Source organism: Ostrinia furnacalis, unplaced genomic scaffold (assembly GCF_004193835.3).
Source record: "Ostrinia furnacalis isolate ACB-3 unplaced genomic scaffold, ASM419383v2 OfSCF7680, whole genome shotgun sequence".
NCBI lineage: Eukaryota > Metazoa > Arthropoda > Insecta > Lepidoptera > Crambidae > Ostrinia > Ostrinia furnacalis.
Window position 1 is genome coordinate 91,806 of NW_021137919.1, and position 19,569 is coordinate 111,374.

General features: G+C 38.6%; 2 protein-coding genes across 3 annotated transcripts in view; one reads left to right on the plus strand and one right to left on the minus strand.

The window, feature by feature from the left end:
* The window catches only part of LOC114365917 (lysine-specific demethylase phf2), a 37,491-nt gene extending 33,076 nt beyond the window's left edge, over positions 1-4,415 (plus strand). The window contains exons 21-23 of the mRNA XM_028322634.1: positions 3,055-3,202; positions 3,535-3,610; positions 3,922-4,415. Coding sequence (XP_028178435.1) covers positions 3,055-3,202; positions 3,535-3,610; positions 3,922-4,001 — 304 coding nt within the window. The 3' untranslated portion in view covers positions 4,002-4,415. The remainder of the gene's footprint in view (positions 1-3,054; positions 3,203-3,534; positions 3,611-3,921) is intronic.
* A 7,686-nt stretch (positions 4,416-12,101) lies between these two features.
* On the minus strand, positions 12,102-19,174 carry LOC114365926 (sugar transporter ERD6-like 14). Of its 2 annotated transcripts, XM_028322648.1 has the most exons (4): positions 19,041-19,174; positions 15,954-16,062; positions 13,510-13,710; positions 12,107-13,304 (listed from the first exon to the last, which is right to left on the minus strand). In XM_028322648.1, exons 1-4 carry the CDS (start codon positions 19,107-19,109, stop codon positions 12,253-12,255), a joined length of 1,431 nt encoding a protein of 476 aa, XP_028178449.1. In that variant the 5' UTR covers positions 19,110-19,174; the 3' UTR covers positions 12,107-12,252. The 2 variants fall into 2 exon arrangements, with proteins under 2 accessions (XP_028178450.1, XP_028178449.1); XM_028322649.1 differs by lacking the exon at positions 15,954-16,062 and having other exon boundaries at positions 12,102-13,304; positions 19,041-19,106.
* Positions 19,175-19,569: the final 395 nt, after the last annotated feature.

Below are 19,569 nucleotides of genomic sequence, written 5' to 3' on the forward strand. Positions count from 1 at the left end.
GTAATAATGCTAAATAACAGGCGATACTAAAAAAATACATAAAATACATAAAAAATGCCAAAAAATAATAATAAATGATACTTTTTGAAAAAAATCTGCTTAAAAATTCGTGTTTTTTTGGTTATTTGATAAATTTCTCCAAAAAATGCCCCTATAACTTAAAAATTCGTGTTTTTTTGGTTATTTGATAAATTTCTCCAAAAAATGCCCCTATAACAGGTGGTTTTTATTACTTTGTATTATTCTCTATCGTATTATCTTTGTAAAACCAAAAATCGCATGTCTCTATCCCTATCACAACATTTGCTGTGATCGTTTGAACAAAGGCCGGCCACAACATTATTTTCCGCTGCAGGTAGAGACAATTTTAATTTTAACTAAAATGCTTATTTTACTTCGAAATCTTTTGTTTTTATTTGAAATCTAACTTGTCTTTATCAAAATTACAAATCTAGAGCCATTTTCAGTTTCGTTCTTAACGAAGCGTTGAATGGCGCGCCCGGAGAGGCTTAGTTCAAACGATCATTGCAAACGTTGTGATAGGGATAGAGACATGCGATTTTTGGTTTTACGAAGGTAATACGATAGAGAATAATACAAAGTAATAAAAACCACCTGTTATAGGGGCATTTTTTGGAGAAATTTATCAAATAACCAAAAAAACACGAATTTTTAATCAGATTTTTTTCAAAAAGTATCATTTTTTATTATTTGTTGGCATTTTTTGTGTATTTTATGTATTTTTTTTAGTATCGCCTGTTATTTAGCATTATTACTGTTTTTATTTTATCAGGATATACCGCTTAGTTTAAAAGTTATTACGTTTTCTTTACAATAAGTAATCGAAAGAAAAAAAATTCTATAAAAAATTAAAAAAAAATCTCAAAAAAATTTTGACCTCTTTTTTGTCGATAAAAATAGGTCTAGTTTCATCTATTTTCATATGTACACTTTAACGTGACTCACACTGTATACCTAAAAGGACGAGTGTTTTGATTGCCGTACTGTTTTGCACTCAAATAATTTTCACGGTAACTTAATTCCCGCTTTATTATCTCATGTGGTCCAATAGGGTTACTCCGTAAAACGTTATCCGAAGTTCCAAATGTTACCATCCCCCTCACGCAAAGCAAGATGACAGCATAAGCGACGGAGACAGATAGACCTGAAACTACGTAAATAGTGTTTTGGAGTAGCCTTGCAGGAACGAGTTGTGTTCACCGCAACGTTTTGTATAATATAAAATTGAGAGAGAGAGAGAGAGACCAGTGCTGTCCATTGTATTAAAATGGAGAAACACGGTTCTCAATGCGACATTTTTTATATGAGTTACATAACTTACAGCTTGACGTTTTATCTGCTATTTTGTGATTATGCTGTTGGTTGCGACCCGTGTTTCTCTATTCTAAAGCCCGGTCTGTGAGCATGTAGAATGTTGTCTATTGACCCCAAGCTAATTACCTCATTACGCAGGAGCGATGAGGGCTATCGTTTTAGCGCTCACCAGTTAGCGCCACTGTAGAGTAAGGTCCTGTCACTTGCTAGTAGCGAAGACAGTGGCACCAACTGGTGAGCGCTAAAGTGGTAGGAGGACTATCGCATTTGCACTCATCAAGATGGCGCCACTGTAGAGTAAGGTCCTGTCAATCGCCAGGGGTGCCAACTGTTAAGTATAAAAACGATAGCCCTCATTATATTGCTGTCGCGACTGTGCGATGGGCTCCCGTTGTGAGTGTGCGAGCGCGATAGCAACATAATTACGCGCGAGCGATAAGGATGGGTAGTTTGCGGTCACTGGACAAAACTCTACGTGCTCACAGACTAGACTATAGTTGAAATGATCGTTGTATTATTTTGAACGCCAACATTTGTACATAGTACAGGGTGGCCCAGAAAGAAATTCACTTTTGAAAATTCAAGAAAAAAAATCCTGTGTAATTTTGTAGAACTTTATTCATTACAATTTTAAATTACATCGTCCAGGAGATTTCCTTGACGCTTACAATATTCGATCAACATACATCAAAATCTTGAAATGCGTTCGTTAGAATTACCTCGAAACCTATTTTCCATTTTTTGCCGAATGTTCAGCTTCAGTTGCTGCATGGTTGTTGGATGATAAAAGTATACTCTATTCTTAAGGTATCACCACAAAAAGGAGTTTTCTGGAGTGAGATCAGGGCTTCCTGGTGGCCAGGAGATGTCACCCCTGCCTAAAAAATTTTTTTTGTGGGAACATGTCTCTTACCATCTAAATGCTCTCATTTGAAGTGTGACATGTAGCCCAATCTTGATGAAACCAAGTGCTTCTGTCATAGCCTTGCGAATCTTGCCACTTTGAAATCAAAAAGCTTTTCAGCGTGCCAGTATAGCGCTCTCAAAAATTAATCATCCTTTCGATGCAACAAACCAATTCAGCAGGGGTGAAATCTCGTTGTCACTAAGAAGCCCTAATCTCATTCCAGCAGACTTCTTTTTGTAAGGTTACATTATGAGCAGAGTATACTCTAAAAATCCAAAAACTCTGCAGCATTCATCCATCCTGAATCCATTTCAAGGTAACTCTTACGAAAGTTTTCCAAAATTTTTATGTATGTTGACTGAATGTTGTAAACGTCAAGGGAATCACATGTACAATGAAATTTAAAAATAAGTTACATGAAATTTTCTTTAAATTACAATGGTTAAAGTTTTCGTTTCCTTACATTTTCAAAAGTGAATTTTCTATATGTATTATTAATAGATGAGGCGGTTAAGATCAAAAATGCCTTACATAGTTTTCACAAATAGCATATCAAGATACAATCCAAAACAAAACCATTTAGCATGCAGTATAACTACAATATATGAAAAAAGTTAAAACAATACAGAAAATACCTACTAACTAAAGCCATACCAAAATAGCAGAATATTAAGCAGTAAACAGATACTTCAACTTTTTACCGGAAGAGTGCTAAGTAGTGTCGCCAAAGAATTCTTTATTACTTTGATTTTTGAAGTAGTTTGGTCTCACAATATGAAAAAGCCCTTATAACCCTTATTCCTTCCACCCAGGGACGAGTGCTGGTCGCCGCGCGCGCGCGTGGGCCGCGTGACGCCGCGCAGTCGCGGGCCGGCGCGCGCGGGCGTGCGGCGCGAGTGCGTGCGCGCCGCACTGCACGCCGCCGCGTCCGCGCCGCCGCCGCCCGCGCCCGCGCTAGTGGTGAGATGTTCATTGTTTTAACGCTATCGCCTAACGCTGCTCTCAACTGTAGCTGCCCAATGGATTGACTACAACCTTCACGGACCAGTTCATTGCTCCTCTAGTAGGATTGTACTTACTTTTTAGCCTTCCCAGCCTAAAAAAATATCCGGCTTCTTATAATGGACTGTGGCACGCTCGTCGAGTTTCCCGTCTATGTCGAATCTTTTGGTTGTTTTTTATAGCATTGTTTCATAAGATTTCATTCATATATTGCAATTCTTGAAATTACGCTAGACTTTAGATAGATAAACGTAATCTTCATACTTTATAAACAGAATTCTTTATTCCAGAATGCAAAGAGGGCAGTGATAGCAACAAAGAGCAGACGGCCGCCGCCGCCTGTACAAAACACGCCAAATAACAAGAGTGAGTACTTACAACAGTCATTTGTCTTATTAGAACAATAAACAAAAGCCTGCTGCCTACGTCATGAATGATGATGACGTTCTATTTAACTGACACTTGCAAGAAAACTTGTATTCTTTACAAACGAAATACGAAAACCATTACCCCGCCCAGAAAAAGGTCACTTCTTTATCCAGTGTCTAAGTAGCTAGCGAAAGGTCGTGGATTTGATTCCTACCTTAGGCAGTTCGATTCTTTCAAGTTAAATTATAATAAATTGCAGTGTTTAGCATTTTGACTAATAAATTATCAATTTTCTTTTCTTCCAACAGATCTAAGACTGAAAAAGGGTATGAAGACGGCGAAGCAGCGTCTAGGCAAAATCCTCAAAATACACAAGATGATATATTGAACGTAGCGTAACGTATTGTAAATGTATTAGAGTAGCCTAGTTTAGGTGGACAGACGAGTGGCGGCGGCCATTTTGATGGCTACGCAAACTCTTTGGGGACCGATTCTAGCTGTTTCTAATTATATTTGATACTATCCCCAGTTATTGCTTTAATTTTTATAGAGAGCTTGAGCACAAAATAGAAGCAGAAGAAAATCTACATACAAAGTGCGCTCAGGCAACGCACATAGACAACGCTCACGGACATAAATCGTAAATTATCGCAAACCAGTCTAAACCAGTGCGTGCGCGAATGCCGCCCGATTGAGACGCATCTGTGTGCGTATGCGAAATAAAGTTAAGTTTATTCTCAGCACTTGCCATATGTTTGTCTCGAAGCGCTGGTAGGTCCCAAAAGATAAGGAGACATGTGAAGTGCCCCATAAGGGCTAACTTTTCTTTCTTATTATTTTCTATAATAATTTTGACGTTCATAAGTGCCACTTGTGGTCTAAACTGAATAAATACTTTTGATTTTGATTTTATGATTTTGAAGTACATGGTGAATGTCTTCTGTTACTTTTTATTTTGTCGCTTGAGGCAGATAAGTGTTATTATAACAACCATGCTTCAATAGAAGCATGTAATTAGTGTTAATTAATGTCTAAATTACGTTAGAATCGGACCTCAGACAGTAATTTGGTACGCCATCAAAACGGCCGGCCATTGTATATTTTATATATGTGCTAGCACGGACCAATGTGTGTTGTAGCGGTTTTGTTTTGTCTGTGGATAGACGCGTTCCCATCTGTCTATGGTACTGGAACCCGGTCCCTTTTTATATGCAGCTTAGAAATGCTTGTTTTAGATCAATTTAATACTGTACTTTTCAATATGACATTTTAATTAATAATTTCATTTGACATCGAAAATCATGACTTTCTCCCCACAGGGTAATAATATTTTGAATTTGACATTCAATAAATCCCACACATTTTGACATTTAGTATTAAACTAATCATAATCTTACCTTGGCCTTTTAGACTTAAATTCACATGTAAATAAAAACATGAATCATTTCGTCAGTCAGTTTAATCTTCATTAAAAATTGAGAGAAGATCGTAACCATAGATTATAAAATTAGTTATTCTTGTGTAATAAGTCCATCTGTATTTTTGTACAGACCTGTATTTTTGACCTCTCGTTTATGCGAACGCGTCTTTACACTATGGAATCCGGTACGGTCAGCATATACGCGATGCATAAATAAGTACATCGCTTCACCACGCACTACTTGACGTTGGTGAAATTGCATAATTTTATGAATTGGTGAAAAAAGTAGCTGTAGCAATTTTCTGACTAAAAAGTTTATGTAAAAGTTTGTATAAGGTTTATTTTTGTGCAATAAATAAATGATATATTATGAATATGTACTACAATGCAAATGATCTCATTCAACTAAAATTTTCAAGATTATCCAACAATTTCTAACGTGAAGTAGTGCGACACAGTCAACAGTCATACAATAGTAGTAAGTTTATTCATTTTGACATTTTTTTGTTGCCACTTTGTACTTTTTCGGGAACGTAACCGATAAAAGGTATTCATTAAATTTTATGTAAAAGTGCTACACAGGCCGTATTAATGTCATTAAACTGATAATGACACTTTACGCCGATGCGTATCTCTTTCTAAAGATTAAAGCCACTTGAATACATTTGTGTATCCAGGCATTATTATTATTATTGGACGGCTATTATAAATTTATTATAAGACTGTTTTACATGACAAAGGAAACTGCATTTTTTCTAATATTTTTTTGCGAACCGTACATTACGTACATACGTTTTTTTCTACACATTTTTATATTTGATCCACCTGTGTCATGTAAGGCATGCTTTATTTTGTGTAAGAGATCTGATAGTTAATTAATTTAGTAATTAGTTTTCTAATTGATGTGATAAAATCATCTTTATAGACGGGACGGACGATATATGTATAAAAATGTACTATCTTAATATTTTCTTTCATATTTCTATTCGTATTAGGAAAGTTATATTCGTTTCACGTTTTTCTATTGGAAAAATTACTTAAAAAAAGACATAAAAAAATGATTTTTTAATACTTTCTGATCATAAAACTCACCACCGAATCATATATGTGTAAATATTAAATAGCGGTAAATATATAGGTTGGATGTGTTGTGCTTTCACATGGTTTGTTATGTTTTTTTAGTATTAGTGTACGTAAGTATGAGTTTCTTGCTGTTAATTTGTTGTATTGGGGCAGGTGCAAAATATATCTGACATATAATAAAAATAGCAAATAAAGAAATCAAGTTAACTTGACAAAAATATAATTTTGATGTGATTTGTTGGACTACTTAAAAAGTTTTTTATTTGACAATTTATTTCCCTACATTAAGTAGAATGTAATACACATTAGCTTTAAATTCATCAAATAAATTCGTATATCATATTTGACAATACTATTAGATATTATTACATTTTGGTTTAAAAAATCTTATTTTCGATATTCATAAGTATTTAACCTCAAAGGTAAAAAATCTATAGGAATTTATAATAAACAGTTTTGCTTCTGCCCCACCTAAATAATATGATTTCTCATATCTATACAGGGTGAGTTTTCGATGTGAAAATCACAAATTATTTAGATAAGGTTTCTACGTGTAGAGTGCGCTCTATTTTTGTATCATTTCATATCATGATCTTTTTGTAAAACAGTTGTATGAACAGAACGTTAATCCTCAATGAATTTAGAGCTCTATATTTTTACAATAAGATTCAAATCCATTGGGTGTATTGGTCAGTTGTAGCAAAAATATTTTTATTCTACTCCAATTGTTTAAATTTTGTAGCGTTTAGTCCTGCCGGGCTAGGATGCGCGCCGTGATAAAATTTTATCGATGATTTTAGAAGACAAATGTATGGACTTATCGCGTAAATCGATAAGATGGCGTGATAAACGCTTATCGCGGCGCTCATCCTAGGCCTACTGGTGAAGGGGTTGAATTATTTTTACACTCCTTCGGCTAAGCTAAGACATGGACGTCATTCGACAACTGTTTATCAATGAGTAACCACAAATTGTTTTCGTTTTCGGTTTAAGACCAGCATTTTGCATTTTGTGCTTGTCGTTTAACATTACATTTTACAATCTGCTTTAAAGCTCCGTATTCACTAGGGGACTAAATGTCTCCCGACAACGCCTATGTCTATGAAAAAGTCGATGTCATACGTGTCAAGTTGACATTAAGCGATAAACGACGATATAAACGATTCTGAAACGTCAAATGGCAAAAAAATCCGAACTCATAACCCTGTGGGTCTAGACAAAGTGCAAATTATAATCGCAAACCAGTCGAAAAGTGGTCGAAAAGCCCCTATTTTGGTTGGAGTTTTGACGGATTCGATTTTCGATTCGATCAAAAAGTGCGTTTTGTCTAGGGGGCTGTATTGATAGTAGCGCCCTCCTGTCAATGTCATAATTACAAACAAACCGATCGAGCTTACTGCTCACCTCGCTGGAATGCGACTTACCCTCCCACTTAAGCTTCAACCAAACCAACGAGTGCATATCGCCATCGCCGACGCGATCATAGGCCAATAACAGGACGCGCGATCTGTCATTAGCCTATGATCGCGTCGGCGATGGCGATCTGCACGCGTTGGTTTGGTTGAAGCTTTACGCACACGTCTCCGCGCTCGCCCCGTCAGTACTAGAGCGTTGATGTGACGTCACGGCCTGGTGCGCAGTTAACTTGATCGGATTGTCCTGTTGTCCAACGTGGCGAAAACCGGAATTAATAATCCATTATTAACAGTAGCGCTCTCCTATCAATGTCGTAGGTGTTTGGATCGTTGGCTCGTTCTCGGAGGTCTGCTCTTTGGACGTTGAACTCCTTTTGGACACCTTTTTTCCGCTGCATGTGTCCACTTTGGGTTCTTCTGTATAATCAGTGCTGTTTCTTCAGTTTTCTCTTCCCGTCTTTGGGTTTCCTGAAGTAATTTAGCTGAGATGGCTTCCTTAGATAGCTTGGAATTTTCAATTGAATTCAATTGAAAGCTCAATCGCCATCCACTCAGTATGATCACCGCATCGAGTTCGTCGTCCAGCGGCGATTCAATTTCACCTAGTTGATGTGAAATTTCTTTTATTTTGTTCAGGTAAACTTCCATTGAGCTACAATCAGATAATAATTTATTAAACAGACTCCGCAGCAAACCCAATCTCCTGCTCAGTCCACGTCTCTCATACGTTTTCTGTAGTATTGTCCACGCTTCGTGGGCACTTTTGGCAGTGCGTATACCTATGCGGAATGGACAAGTTTCGTGATTTTGAAAACATTAGATTTCACTGAATGGGATTAAAATATAGTCAATCACAATGCTTACCACCCCTAACGCATTGTCGAGAATAACACTATAATGTCAGTCTTCTTTTTCTTTTTAAATATGGTCAGGTCTTGGATATGTCAAAAAACGTTACACAATTTTACTAAGAAATAATCTTGAGTGATCCTGGCTAAAAATTTAAAAACTACTAGATTTAAAAAAAAATGGTCCGTCAACAGCACTGGACCAGGGGTGATTTACTGTTTTTACTTCGAATGACTGTTCGTGACTACTTCGAATCAAAATGGCGCGAATTTTGCTATGCGCAACTTTAGGGCCCTGTAACTTTTGTATTTGTAGAGATATTTTCATGATTCTTTCACAATTATTGTTATTAGTTTTATTTATTTATTTTATTTTATTTTATTTGTTTAACAATGTTTCAACAGCATTAAATTGTACATAAATGTGCAGGAAGATCATCATCATCATCAACAGCCCTTTACAGTCCACTGCTGGACTATGAGCCTCCTCCACTATAGTGGAGGGTTTTGCCATAATCTCCACGCTTGGCAGGCGGGTTGGAGATCGCAGTTTAAAAGATTGATGTTTTTCAGAGAGCGCCGCTGCCCATTCTCTGTTTGATGTGTAGTACCTAAGTCGCCTCTTACGACACCCGCGGGAAGAGTAGGGGTTGGTGACAAATGTATTCTACTCTGCCGTCACCACACGGCTCGAAGATACTTTCTTTTTACTTATATTTTCAAGTTTTATTAAAAGAAAAAAAAATGGAAACTTGCTCATTATACTCGGCGCCACGGACTGCGCGATGCGCGCTAAGACCTTATCATCCTTCTTCTTGTTGTCTTCGTTGGCCACCGCTTCTACGCAGTCCCACAACTCTTCATGGATTAGCAGCATTCGCATCGAGAACTTCCATGGTGGAGTACTTTTCTGCCCCCTTTAGTCTCTCCATGCAGTTCTGACCGATTCCTATCGAAGCCGTCTTGAATACCGTTTGCCAGTGCCGGTCGTCGTTTCAGCCAAATGACGTCCACTGCTGGACAAAGGCCTCCCCCAAGGTTTTCCATAATGAACGGTCCTGCGCTGCCCGCATCCAGGCTCTTCCCGCGACCTTTACCAGATCTTCGGTCCACCTAGTAGGAGGCCTGCCCATGCTACGTCTTCCAGCCCGTGGTCGCCACTCGAGGACTTTCCTGCCCCAACGGCCATCGTCTCTACGAATGCCCCGCCCACTGCCACTTGATTTTAGCCGGCCGTTTGGTGTAGTGGTTCAGAACGGACTACTATGCCGAGAGGTCCCGGGTTCGATTCCCGGCCGGGCAGAAATTGAAATGATGAATTTTAATTTCTGTGACGGGTCTGGGTGTGACTATGTATAATAATATATTTATGTATTTAAAAAAAAAAAGTATATAAGTAGTATATCCGTTAAGCTAGCACCCATAACACAAGCATTAAGTTGCTTACTTTGGGGCTAGCTGGCGCTGTGTGAAATTGTCCAAAGATTTATTTATTTAGCAATTCTGCGAGCTATGTCGGTTACTTTGGTTCTCCTGCGGATCTCCTTATTTCTGATTCGATCACGCAGGGAAACTCCGAGTATAGCCCGCTCCATCGCCCTTTGGGTGACCTTGAGCCTTGAGCCGGTGCCGGTACGGTAATTATTCCAAGTGCGCGATGTACGACCAATCTCGCGGAAATACGGGTGCTTTTCACTTCTTGCAACTACGCTATTATTCAGTGTTGGACAACTATATTGCTTCCGGAACATTCCCATACTTAGGTTATTTGTTTATAGTAGGATTCTGCTGTATTTCCTCTCACAACATATTCTAAGTCTCCAAATACAGACTCCCATTCATCAAAATACAGATATGGAATTTCCGGAAACATGTTGTGAGGCATTTATTCTCGTAGTGAATACGATTCCAACATTATGAACCTTCAAATTATAGATAATTTAGTTTCATTAAGTTAAAAATTACATTGAACACCAAAATGCTGCTCCTAAACCGAAAACAACGATATCAACAAGTGTTATTAATTTATTAACAACCATTGTTTTCTAGCACTACGTAGATTTAAAACCAAGCGCCTTTTTGCTTAAGTAAAGTCTATATTAAATAAAGCCTTCAATATTGAAGGTAAAGGACGTCTGGTCGTCAATACGTTCGTTTATAGTATGCACTTAATATCACATTTTTATATGAAATTCTTGCAATAAAATATTGGACACTGAGAGCCTTTTTCCTATGATTTCGGCACTCGTGCGGATCTGGGGGCCTAGTGTGAGTTTACTTCAAAAGTATTCGCTATCGACGGCGTAAAAAAGTGACATTAAATGTATGACAGATTGTACGGCGCCCTTAGCGGAGACTTCGAAGAACTAAAATCTTCATTAAGTTTTTAACGCAGTCAATATCGAATAGTGTTGGTATCATGTAGCCCGCGTAATAGGAAAAACATGTATGAAATAATGAAATGCTGATTAAATACGCATGCGTGCCGAAATCCGCGTCACAGGAAAAAGGCACTAATGCAATGTCAATAGCAATCATAATACACTTAGCAACGTATTGACGGTGCGACGCCCGCGCATGTATGGGAGTTCGCGTAATAAATATATTGTAAATTATGAATTATGGTGAATGTATATTGTTGTGACTGAGGAAAGAGTTTTCTAGACGTATCCACTCTATGTGCGTTTTATTTCTTTTACCAGATATCTAAAACCCTCAGTTCTCATTTCCATATCTTCGGAACGATTTGATGGACAGAAACGATTTTTGTTAGCAGTTAGCATCTTATTAGTGTCAATCTGCGAAACGTTACCGCAGCGGCATTTGAAATTACTGAAAAACTACAGGGGCACAAATGTCGCTGCTTGACCATGGAAAGGCACAAAATATAAGCTACCTTTTGAGATACTTTAAATGTAGCTAAGCCTAATAGGTAAAAATCATGCCGCTGCGGTAATGTTTTCAAGCATTACTGCAGCGGAATCTTATTTTCTCCAATTACTCCTAAACTTTATTGGGCACAAATTCTAAATTCTCGGCACATTTACAGGATATAAGGCACTAATTTTTCCACATATGCACATCTTGATTAGCGTCACCATGTCGCTGAGGTAACGCACACGCCCGCATCACGTATGAACAACATTGTCGGTCCTGGCAATTACAATCTTTCATCCGTCGTGACAAGGCAATCTGTCAACGAAGCGGTTTGCGATCTTTGCTCGTGCACGGTCAGATGTCATCAATACAAAATGTATAAAGGCTAACAATGTTGCCATATTATGATGCGGGTTACGTTTACTTTGACTTCTGACTCGGAAAGCATCCAGTATTTTTATTTTCTATTGACGTTCATAAGTGCCACTTGTGGTCTAAACTGAATAAATATTTTTGATTTTGAAACTCTTTAGGGGTCATTAAGTTTAGCGTTCTTACTGGGTCTTAATGTAATATAGAATTCTATTGGCGCAAATATTAATCCAAATAATAATAAGTGAACTTATAAAAAGATACACGCGTGATGAACACTAGGTTAAATGTATTTTTAATCAGTGTATAATACGCGTAAAACTTATTTTATTGTTTTGTTGCCAGTATTTGCGAACAGAAAATACTCTGAAAAGTACAAAGAATTAAAAAATAAAGACAAAACAAACAAAACAGCCGTAAATTGTTTTAAAAGTACAAAAACACATCTATAAAAAAGCATCTTATCTACTATGTTAATGTAACATTATATTTTACTTATACAATGCATAAAAATACTGCTTTATTTACTTTGCTTACTAATTAATACGTAACAACATTCAATTTGTTTAATAATGCAAATTATATAAAAAAACTAAAAACTAGGTTACACAGGTTCAGTTGACGTTATAAAAAAGGAATTTTAGCCTTTCTATTTACGATAAACTGTAATTCTCGATCATATCTTTGATTTTCATTAGAACAATTGCTAAAACAGTTTTCTATCTCTGACAACGTTTTATTTTTAGTCTCAGGTAAAATTACGTACATCACTAAAAGCGAAACTATCATTATTGTCGCGAATATTATTAAAACTCCCTCCAAGTGTACCACTGATAATAAATATGGAGTAGATTTTATTACTAATAATGAAGAAACAGATATTAACACCCCTGATAATAAAGTCCCAGCTGCTTTAAAATGCATATGGAAAACCTCCCCTATCAATGCTAAAGGGATCGATGTGCTTCCTGAGTTAGAAAACATTAACTGCAAAATAAATAATGAACTTAACCATGTGTTTTTAACGCCAACATAATTGTTATTCATTAAAAACACACATACACTAGTTAGCAGTAAAGTAGCAGCGGAAAGGCACCCTGTAATCAACAATTGAGTTCTATGTCCTAAAATGGGAACAAAAAACAATGCGACTATTGACATGACAGAGATTATAATGCTAGAATTTATTTGATGTGTATTGTAGTTTACTTTTAACATTGTCGTCGTTTCTATCAATGATGCTGGTGCCCAATTCTTCCCTGATGATTCCATGAGGATTATCCCAAAAACGACTACAGTTATCGGTCTTAGGAATTCTTTGCTGGAATACTTCTTTATTATGTTCACTACCATTCCAATAGTTAAGTTGTTTCGTATCTTCATCAAAGCGTTCTTTGAAGTGGTCTTCAGCTCTTTTCTACCCTCAATGAAGATCAAATTATGATCTCCTGTCGTATTTTCTTCATGATCTTTCAACGCCAGCCAGTACGGGCTTTCTGGCCAAGTCATACAGATCCCAAAGGATAATATTTTCAGGAATAAAGCAGTCCACAAAATCTGGTAATTTGGGCGCAGGATATGACCCACCGTGGTTCCAATGTTCATAGATGCTGTTATGAGATTCAGGAACACTGCTCTGTATTTCGGTGATGTGTATTCGCTGATTATGACTGTCCCTAAAAATAGGATAAAGGTTGAAATTTGCAGGAAATGACGCCCAAAATGCTTGAATCAGTGCATGATGTTTTAGGCTGGAGCTGTGTAGTCAGGATCTACAGCTTGACCACCAATAAAAACATAACCAGTGAAGGCCAAGATGGTAAATCGATGGTCGCGAAAAGATTCTATAAGAGATTAAAGTCAAAGATGATAAATACATACCTAAGATAACTGTGTACCCTGACAAAAGCCCACTCAGTGTGGCTCTTATGGTGTTGACCCTGGAGGCATCTGGGAAGGCGATCGTGATGCAGCTGAAGATCCCCGGCAATGTTCCCAGGATGAAGGTCAGTCTTCTGCCCACTTGGTCCATCAAGATGGATGAAGCAACAGTGCCGGCTACGGTGGCTATACTATAGTACCCTGTAAGTAAACAAATTAATTTCCTTGTGTTACTTTAAGATGTCTTGACCATCAATCCCTAATTTTAAAGTGAGCCGTATGGTAACACATAACCGGATTTTGTTTTCAAAGGGGTTTCTTAAAAATTTGGAGTTGATTGTGAAGACGGTTATTAGTGCCTTTTCCTGTAATGCGGATTTTAGCACGCGTGCAACCAGCAGCGTGATTATCCTACGTAAGCCAAAGATTATATAGTAGACTAGTAGGCCTAGAATGCGCGCCGCGATAAGCTTTTATCGCGCCATTTTATCGATTTAACGCGATAAGCCCATACGTTTGTCATTAAAAATCATCGATAAGATTTTATCACGGCCCGCATCCTAGCCCGGCAGATCTTTAGCCAAATGATGCCCATAACTGGACAAAAAGGAAGGCCCAAAATTAAGCCGGTTGCATACCAAGAGCTAAGCTAAATTAGCTTAGCTTAGCTCGCATAGCTGAGGCAGTTTTCCTTAGTTGTGTGTAGACTGCAAACACTAGCTTAGGTCACAACCCTGTCAACTGTCAAGTAAACTGAGCACCTAGCTGCCGTGACGTTACCTCGACGCTCTGGTATCCACCCACGGACGGACACGCCGGAGCGAACGTGAGGAGATGTGCGAGGACGAGGCGCATTCCAGCCAGGTGCGCACTTAACTTGACCTGTTTGTAACTTAGATCTTAGTTTGCAAACGGCTTTAACCCTTAAATGCATAGTGTTGCCATATGTCTACGAAGTACTTTTTTAATTATAGCAAGTAACACATTTTACAAGCGTTTCTGAATGTACGCTAATATCATAGAAAACATCCAAATAAAAATAAAAAAACCGCAAATGGAGGTAGATTTGAAAAAAAATTAACCGATATTTGACGTAGCGATCGCGAAGGAGAAAAAATTGGTAGTGTTAAAATTTGTGGTATTTGGATTTCGGATTCAGTGAGAATTAATTGCTAAAACGATTGGAAAAAAATACATACGTGTTAGAAACAATGTAAGAATTCATTATTATAACTTATTTTTTTGGTAATCTATCCCGAATGTACCTTCGACTTGGTTTTTGTGTATGTAGCCAAATGTCTACACCATGCGTTTATACCATAAAATTGTTCGATAGGAATTGTTCTATGGTTTGCTTATTTGGCTTTTCTTTTCAGCATGTTTGGCTCGCTAATTGAAAAGGAAATTGAGACAGCTCTTGCTGCTTTAAATGATGGAGCAGTCTCAGAAGATGATGAAAATTTAGATGATGATAACATCGATCATTAATTACCCAAACGTACGGGATTTATTGCATGATCTGGATGAGGAGTCCATAGATCATAATCTACCCTTGGAACACAACGAAGATCCTCCCTAGTAGTTTATGAAGAGGAGCATAATATTAAATCAGATGGTGTTTCGTGTTCTATTGAGACGAATCTCAATAGAACTGACACGATTATTTGAACTAAACCCTTTTTGAGTAATGCATAAATTCGTTTCGTCTACAATTTTCGAAACAATGTCATCGTTTATGAACTTGACAAAGAACTGAAATGGCTCCTCCAGGTCAGATATTTCTGTGGGCAGTTCCGAATCCCCTAAAAAAGCAATGCGATCATCGTCCCATGGTGGTAAATTTATTTTTTTCCAAATCATCTCCCGGCTACGTGACCTCAAAGCTGCAATTCCTGGAATACCTGAACTTGATTGTGCAGATGAAGTAGGTACCCGCCACAGGTTCCGCTAAGGAAACACCATCTAATATGTGCTCCTCATCATACTATGGGAGGGTCTTCGTTATGTTCCAAGGGTAGATTATGATCTATGGACTCATGCAATAAATCCAGTACGTTTGGGTAATAATCGATGTTATCCTCATCTAAATTTTCATCATCTTCTGAGACTGCACCATCATTTAAAGCAGCAAGAGCTGTCTCAATTTCCTTTTCAGATAGCGAGCCAAACATGCTGAAAAGAAAAGCCAAATAAGCAAACCATAGAACTATTAATATCGAACAATTTTATGGCATAAACGCATGGTGTAGACATTTGGCTACATACTGTAAATTTTCAAAAATATACTTTTTTTTCGTAGGTACTTAGATTTTTTTTATTATTTTTCCCCCTATCTGTGACTAAAAATCTAATTGAAATATTTTTTTCATAACTAAATTAAAAATCATGCATTTAAGGGTTAATGTGTTTTTTTGTTAAATCTCTACAATTACTTGAAAACAAACCTAATAGAGATGTGTTGTTGTTGTCTTCTGTGCGTAACGTTTGTGGTGTGGGATATTGCAGCATCCCCGTGCTCAGGATACTGAAGAATACGGCTGACATGTGCCACACCTGAAACGGTTATTGTCAGGGCCGCCGCAAGCGGGCGTGCAAGGCGTGCGCCGCACGCGGGCGGCACGCCCGTGGGGGCGGCAAATCAGGCGCTCAGAGCTTCCGAGAAGAGAAGCTCAGGGCGCTCAGAACAGCTGGGATCACGCAGCTGTTCCCGTCTGACGGAGGAGATGGTGTGTGCAATGCAGGCGGGGGCACCCCCACACTATCAGCCGCTGACCATCATCGTGGAGGGGAATCAGGAAGCGATCATAATGTCCCCTCCTCTGACCCCTCCGCCGCCGACGGAGTGAGGGCGCGTTTGGTTCGACCTCGTGCTCTCGCTCCGAGGACTCATTTTGCAACATGACGTTTTCGCAGAAGGAGGCTATGGCCGCCCAGGCCTCATTACTGTCCAGCATTGCTTTGACTATGCTAGCCAGCACGAGGTCCCGGCCCAGCGCCTCGAGCCCACGCCGCACACACTGCGAGGGTATCGTGCGCCTCGTCCTCCGAGCCACGCGGCGGACCACCTCTCTTCTCGAACGGGCCTCTCGACTTCTGTCGAGGATGTCAACCTATATGAGAGCCCCGTAAAGCGCAATGCTTTTCAAAATGCTGGCGTAAAAGAGCCGCCATTTGGCTCTCGAACCCCCCCACGATAAAGCATCCGCGGCCTTAAGCAGGCGCTATGACAGTATGGCAAAATGAGGGTCAAACTGACACCGGCTATCCACTATCAGGCCCAGACAATTGCTCTGAACCTTAACTTCTATCCTGACTCCATCCACGGTAAAATAATATGGGCGTTAGGAGAAACACTCCAGTCTCCAGATGCGCTTGGCAATTTAAGTGCTGGCAGTGGTCGCCAAATTGGCCGCGTCCATACAATCCCTCCCTCAGGCTGTGACGAGTGTAACATCTACGCCCGGGAGGAGGGCGCCGCTTTGTACCCAGTCATATCAGTTGACACTGCGGGAATCTATCATGGATGGTAGAGCGAAAAAGGCAAACTGGTTCGGGAAGAGCGCTCGCAAAACCTTGTCTAGCAGAGCCTGCTCTTTAGTCAGTGGAGGACCAATAGGCTGTAGTTGGTTTCTAGCATAAAATCTCCCACAGTTAGTATCGTCGTCCAAACTTGCGAGCATTTCTGCCCTCGCTCGGTCTTTGGCGGCTCCGATTTCATAAAGGCAAGCCATATGACGGGTCTCGTGAACGTTTACGCCAGCTACGAGTGAACGCAGCTCAGCTAGTTCAGCCGACCACCAGTAGACAGCACGACAAGGTGTGCGGTAACGTGATCGAGACATGTTAACATCACACACCTCAATTAACGATTTTCTTAATTGGTTGGCCGCCATATCACCGTCCGTGACTATCGCATACGAATGCAGCTTCCTTGGCCATCTCCCGATCAAAACGGGTAAGCGCCCATCTAGGTAAGGGAGAGGAAATTGAGCGGGTCGCTCCCGCACCCTTCATTGCTCCAGTGCGGTTAGAGCGGGAGTAGCACACGAAACGTCCACCACTAACCCTCCCTGCTATCGCACACTCGTGTGCACCGTCCCTCTACCCAAGAGGGATGAAGAGGCTACTACAATGATTTTTGTGCAAATGAAAATTTTCTCCCTTATATAACTTTTTATCTACGCGACGTATAGAATAAATAAAAATACTTAAACAATTGAAATTTTATCGTCTTTATACTTCTCAAAGACATTTTTCTCATATAGTCAACTATTGAAGCGTTAAATGTAAAAAATAATTAATGTTCGGCCCTTAAACATTTTACTTTCCACCTTTTGCAGGAAAAAAAAAACCTATTGATTGGACTATTAAGTTTAAGAAAATATGTCATAGCATGAAAAATGAGAAAACATCAATTAACTTAGGCTTTTTTTTTTTTAACAAAACTCAGTAAGTAGGTAGTCGTAGGGCGGCATAATCGGTTTTGCACGAGGGCGACGAAACAGCTAGCGGCGGGCCTGGTTATTGTTATTGTTGAATTGCCACAAAATCGATTCGGCACAAAAAATCACGTGTAGATTGTAGATTCGCACGTGTATTAATTTGTAGCAAATTATTTTTGGAGTATTGCCATTTTTGTTCTTCTTCTTCTTATTCTTTTTTGATGTTGGCAATACACGTCGAGGTCGACTTGATTTGTGCCATTTTCAAGTATTAAGTGAGACGAGTTACAAAATGGGACCAAGTGGGATGGGACTTGGGTTAATGATATAATGAAGGATGATAGATGATACCCCTGCCCACCCTTTGAGTCTCAGTAAAGTTGTGCTGCTTTATTGAGACTTCTTAAGGACTACTTACTTGAGAGAATCTGAAGAATCACGCTGCACTGTTTTGTTTCACTTGCCCACATTCATGCACGTTCACGAATACTTAATGGTTAATAATCCACCATTATTACACATTAATGGTCGTCCAAACACGAACTTAGAAAATAAAACAAAACCGCTAACAGACGCTTCACATTCCCGCCAAGAAGTCTATATTTTGTTCATGACGGATTTATTTTTAATTGATGAAAATCTTTACTCGTAGCTAAACTAAACGGCTTTAGTTTAGGCATTGTGGTGATTAGGCTCATCTCTGCTCATTCTAGGAATCGAACCTACGATTTTTGGATTGAGGGAGTCTTCTCTCTCTGGGCATTAAGGATTTAAGGCTGGGTTGCACCAACTGACAAACGTTTAAAATCTGTCAAACTTCATACAAAAAACACCGGTATATTGTTATTGTTACTGTTACAGGTAGGTGGTGCAACTCAATAACTTAACATTCGAAAATATTTTTTATAACGGTAAATACTTGCAAAATAGGTACTGCAAAGGCTACAAAAATGTTTTTATATTTTCACAATAAAATAGCAATAAATAAAAAACTATGCGATGTTTCTAGATGTAAATGACTAGTGTCCCTTATCATTATTTCCGTTTTATTAAAATTAAAGCCGTTTGAAAAAAAAAATCATTACTTACTTGTCTAAAAAGCGAAGTTTTCTTAATGCCGGCGTTTTTTATCAGTCGTTTCACTGCACAATGTGTCATTATTATAACAATTAACACAATGCATTAATTAATAAAAACAAACAGCCACACAATGTTCATCAATGGATGACGAATGGGTACTAATGGTGGCAAATATTGTTCGCAAGTGTTCAGCGATATTTACACACACAAAAGATTCTTTATTTTGTTATTTTTACGCACGATAAAAGGGAATCGTGCTGAATGAACCTGTTTGTATCATTCACATCCAGTAGCATAGCTACCAAGCGGCTTACTTATTGCTAGGTCTATAATGCTAAAGGCGAACTTAGGACATTCTGTAAACATAGCTACCTTTACAATCATGACTAATTAAAGGAAGAAAAGCAAAAACATACGTATTCATTTATAACACAATTTATTTATAAACCATGATACAAATATAATACGGCTTTTATAAAATAATAGCCTACTTACCTTTACAATCATGACTAATTAAAGGAAGGAAAGCAAAAACATA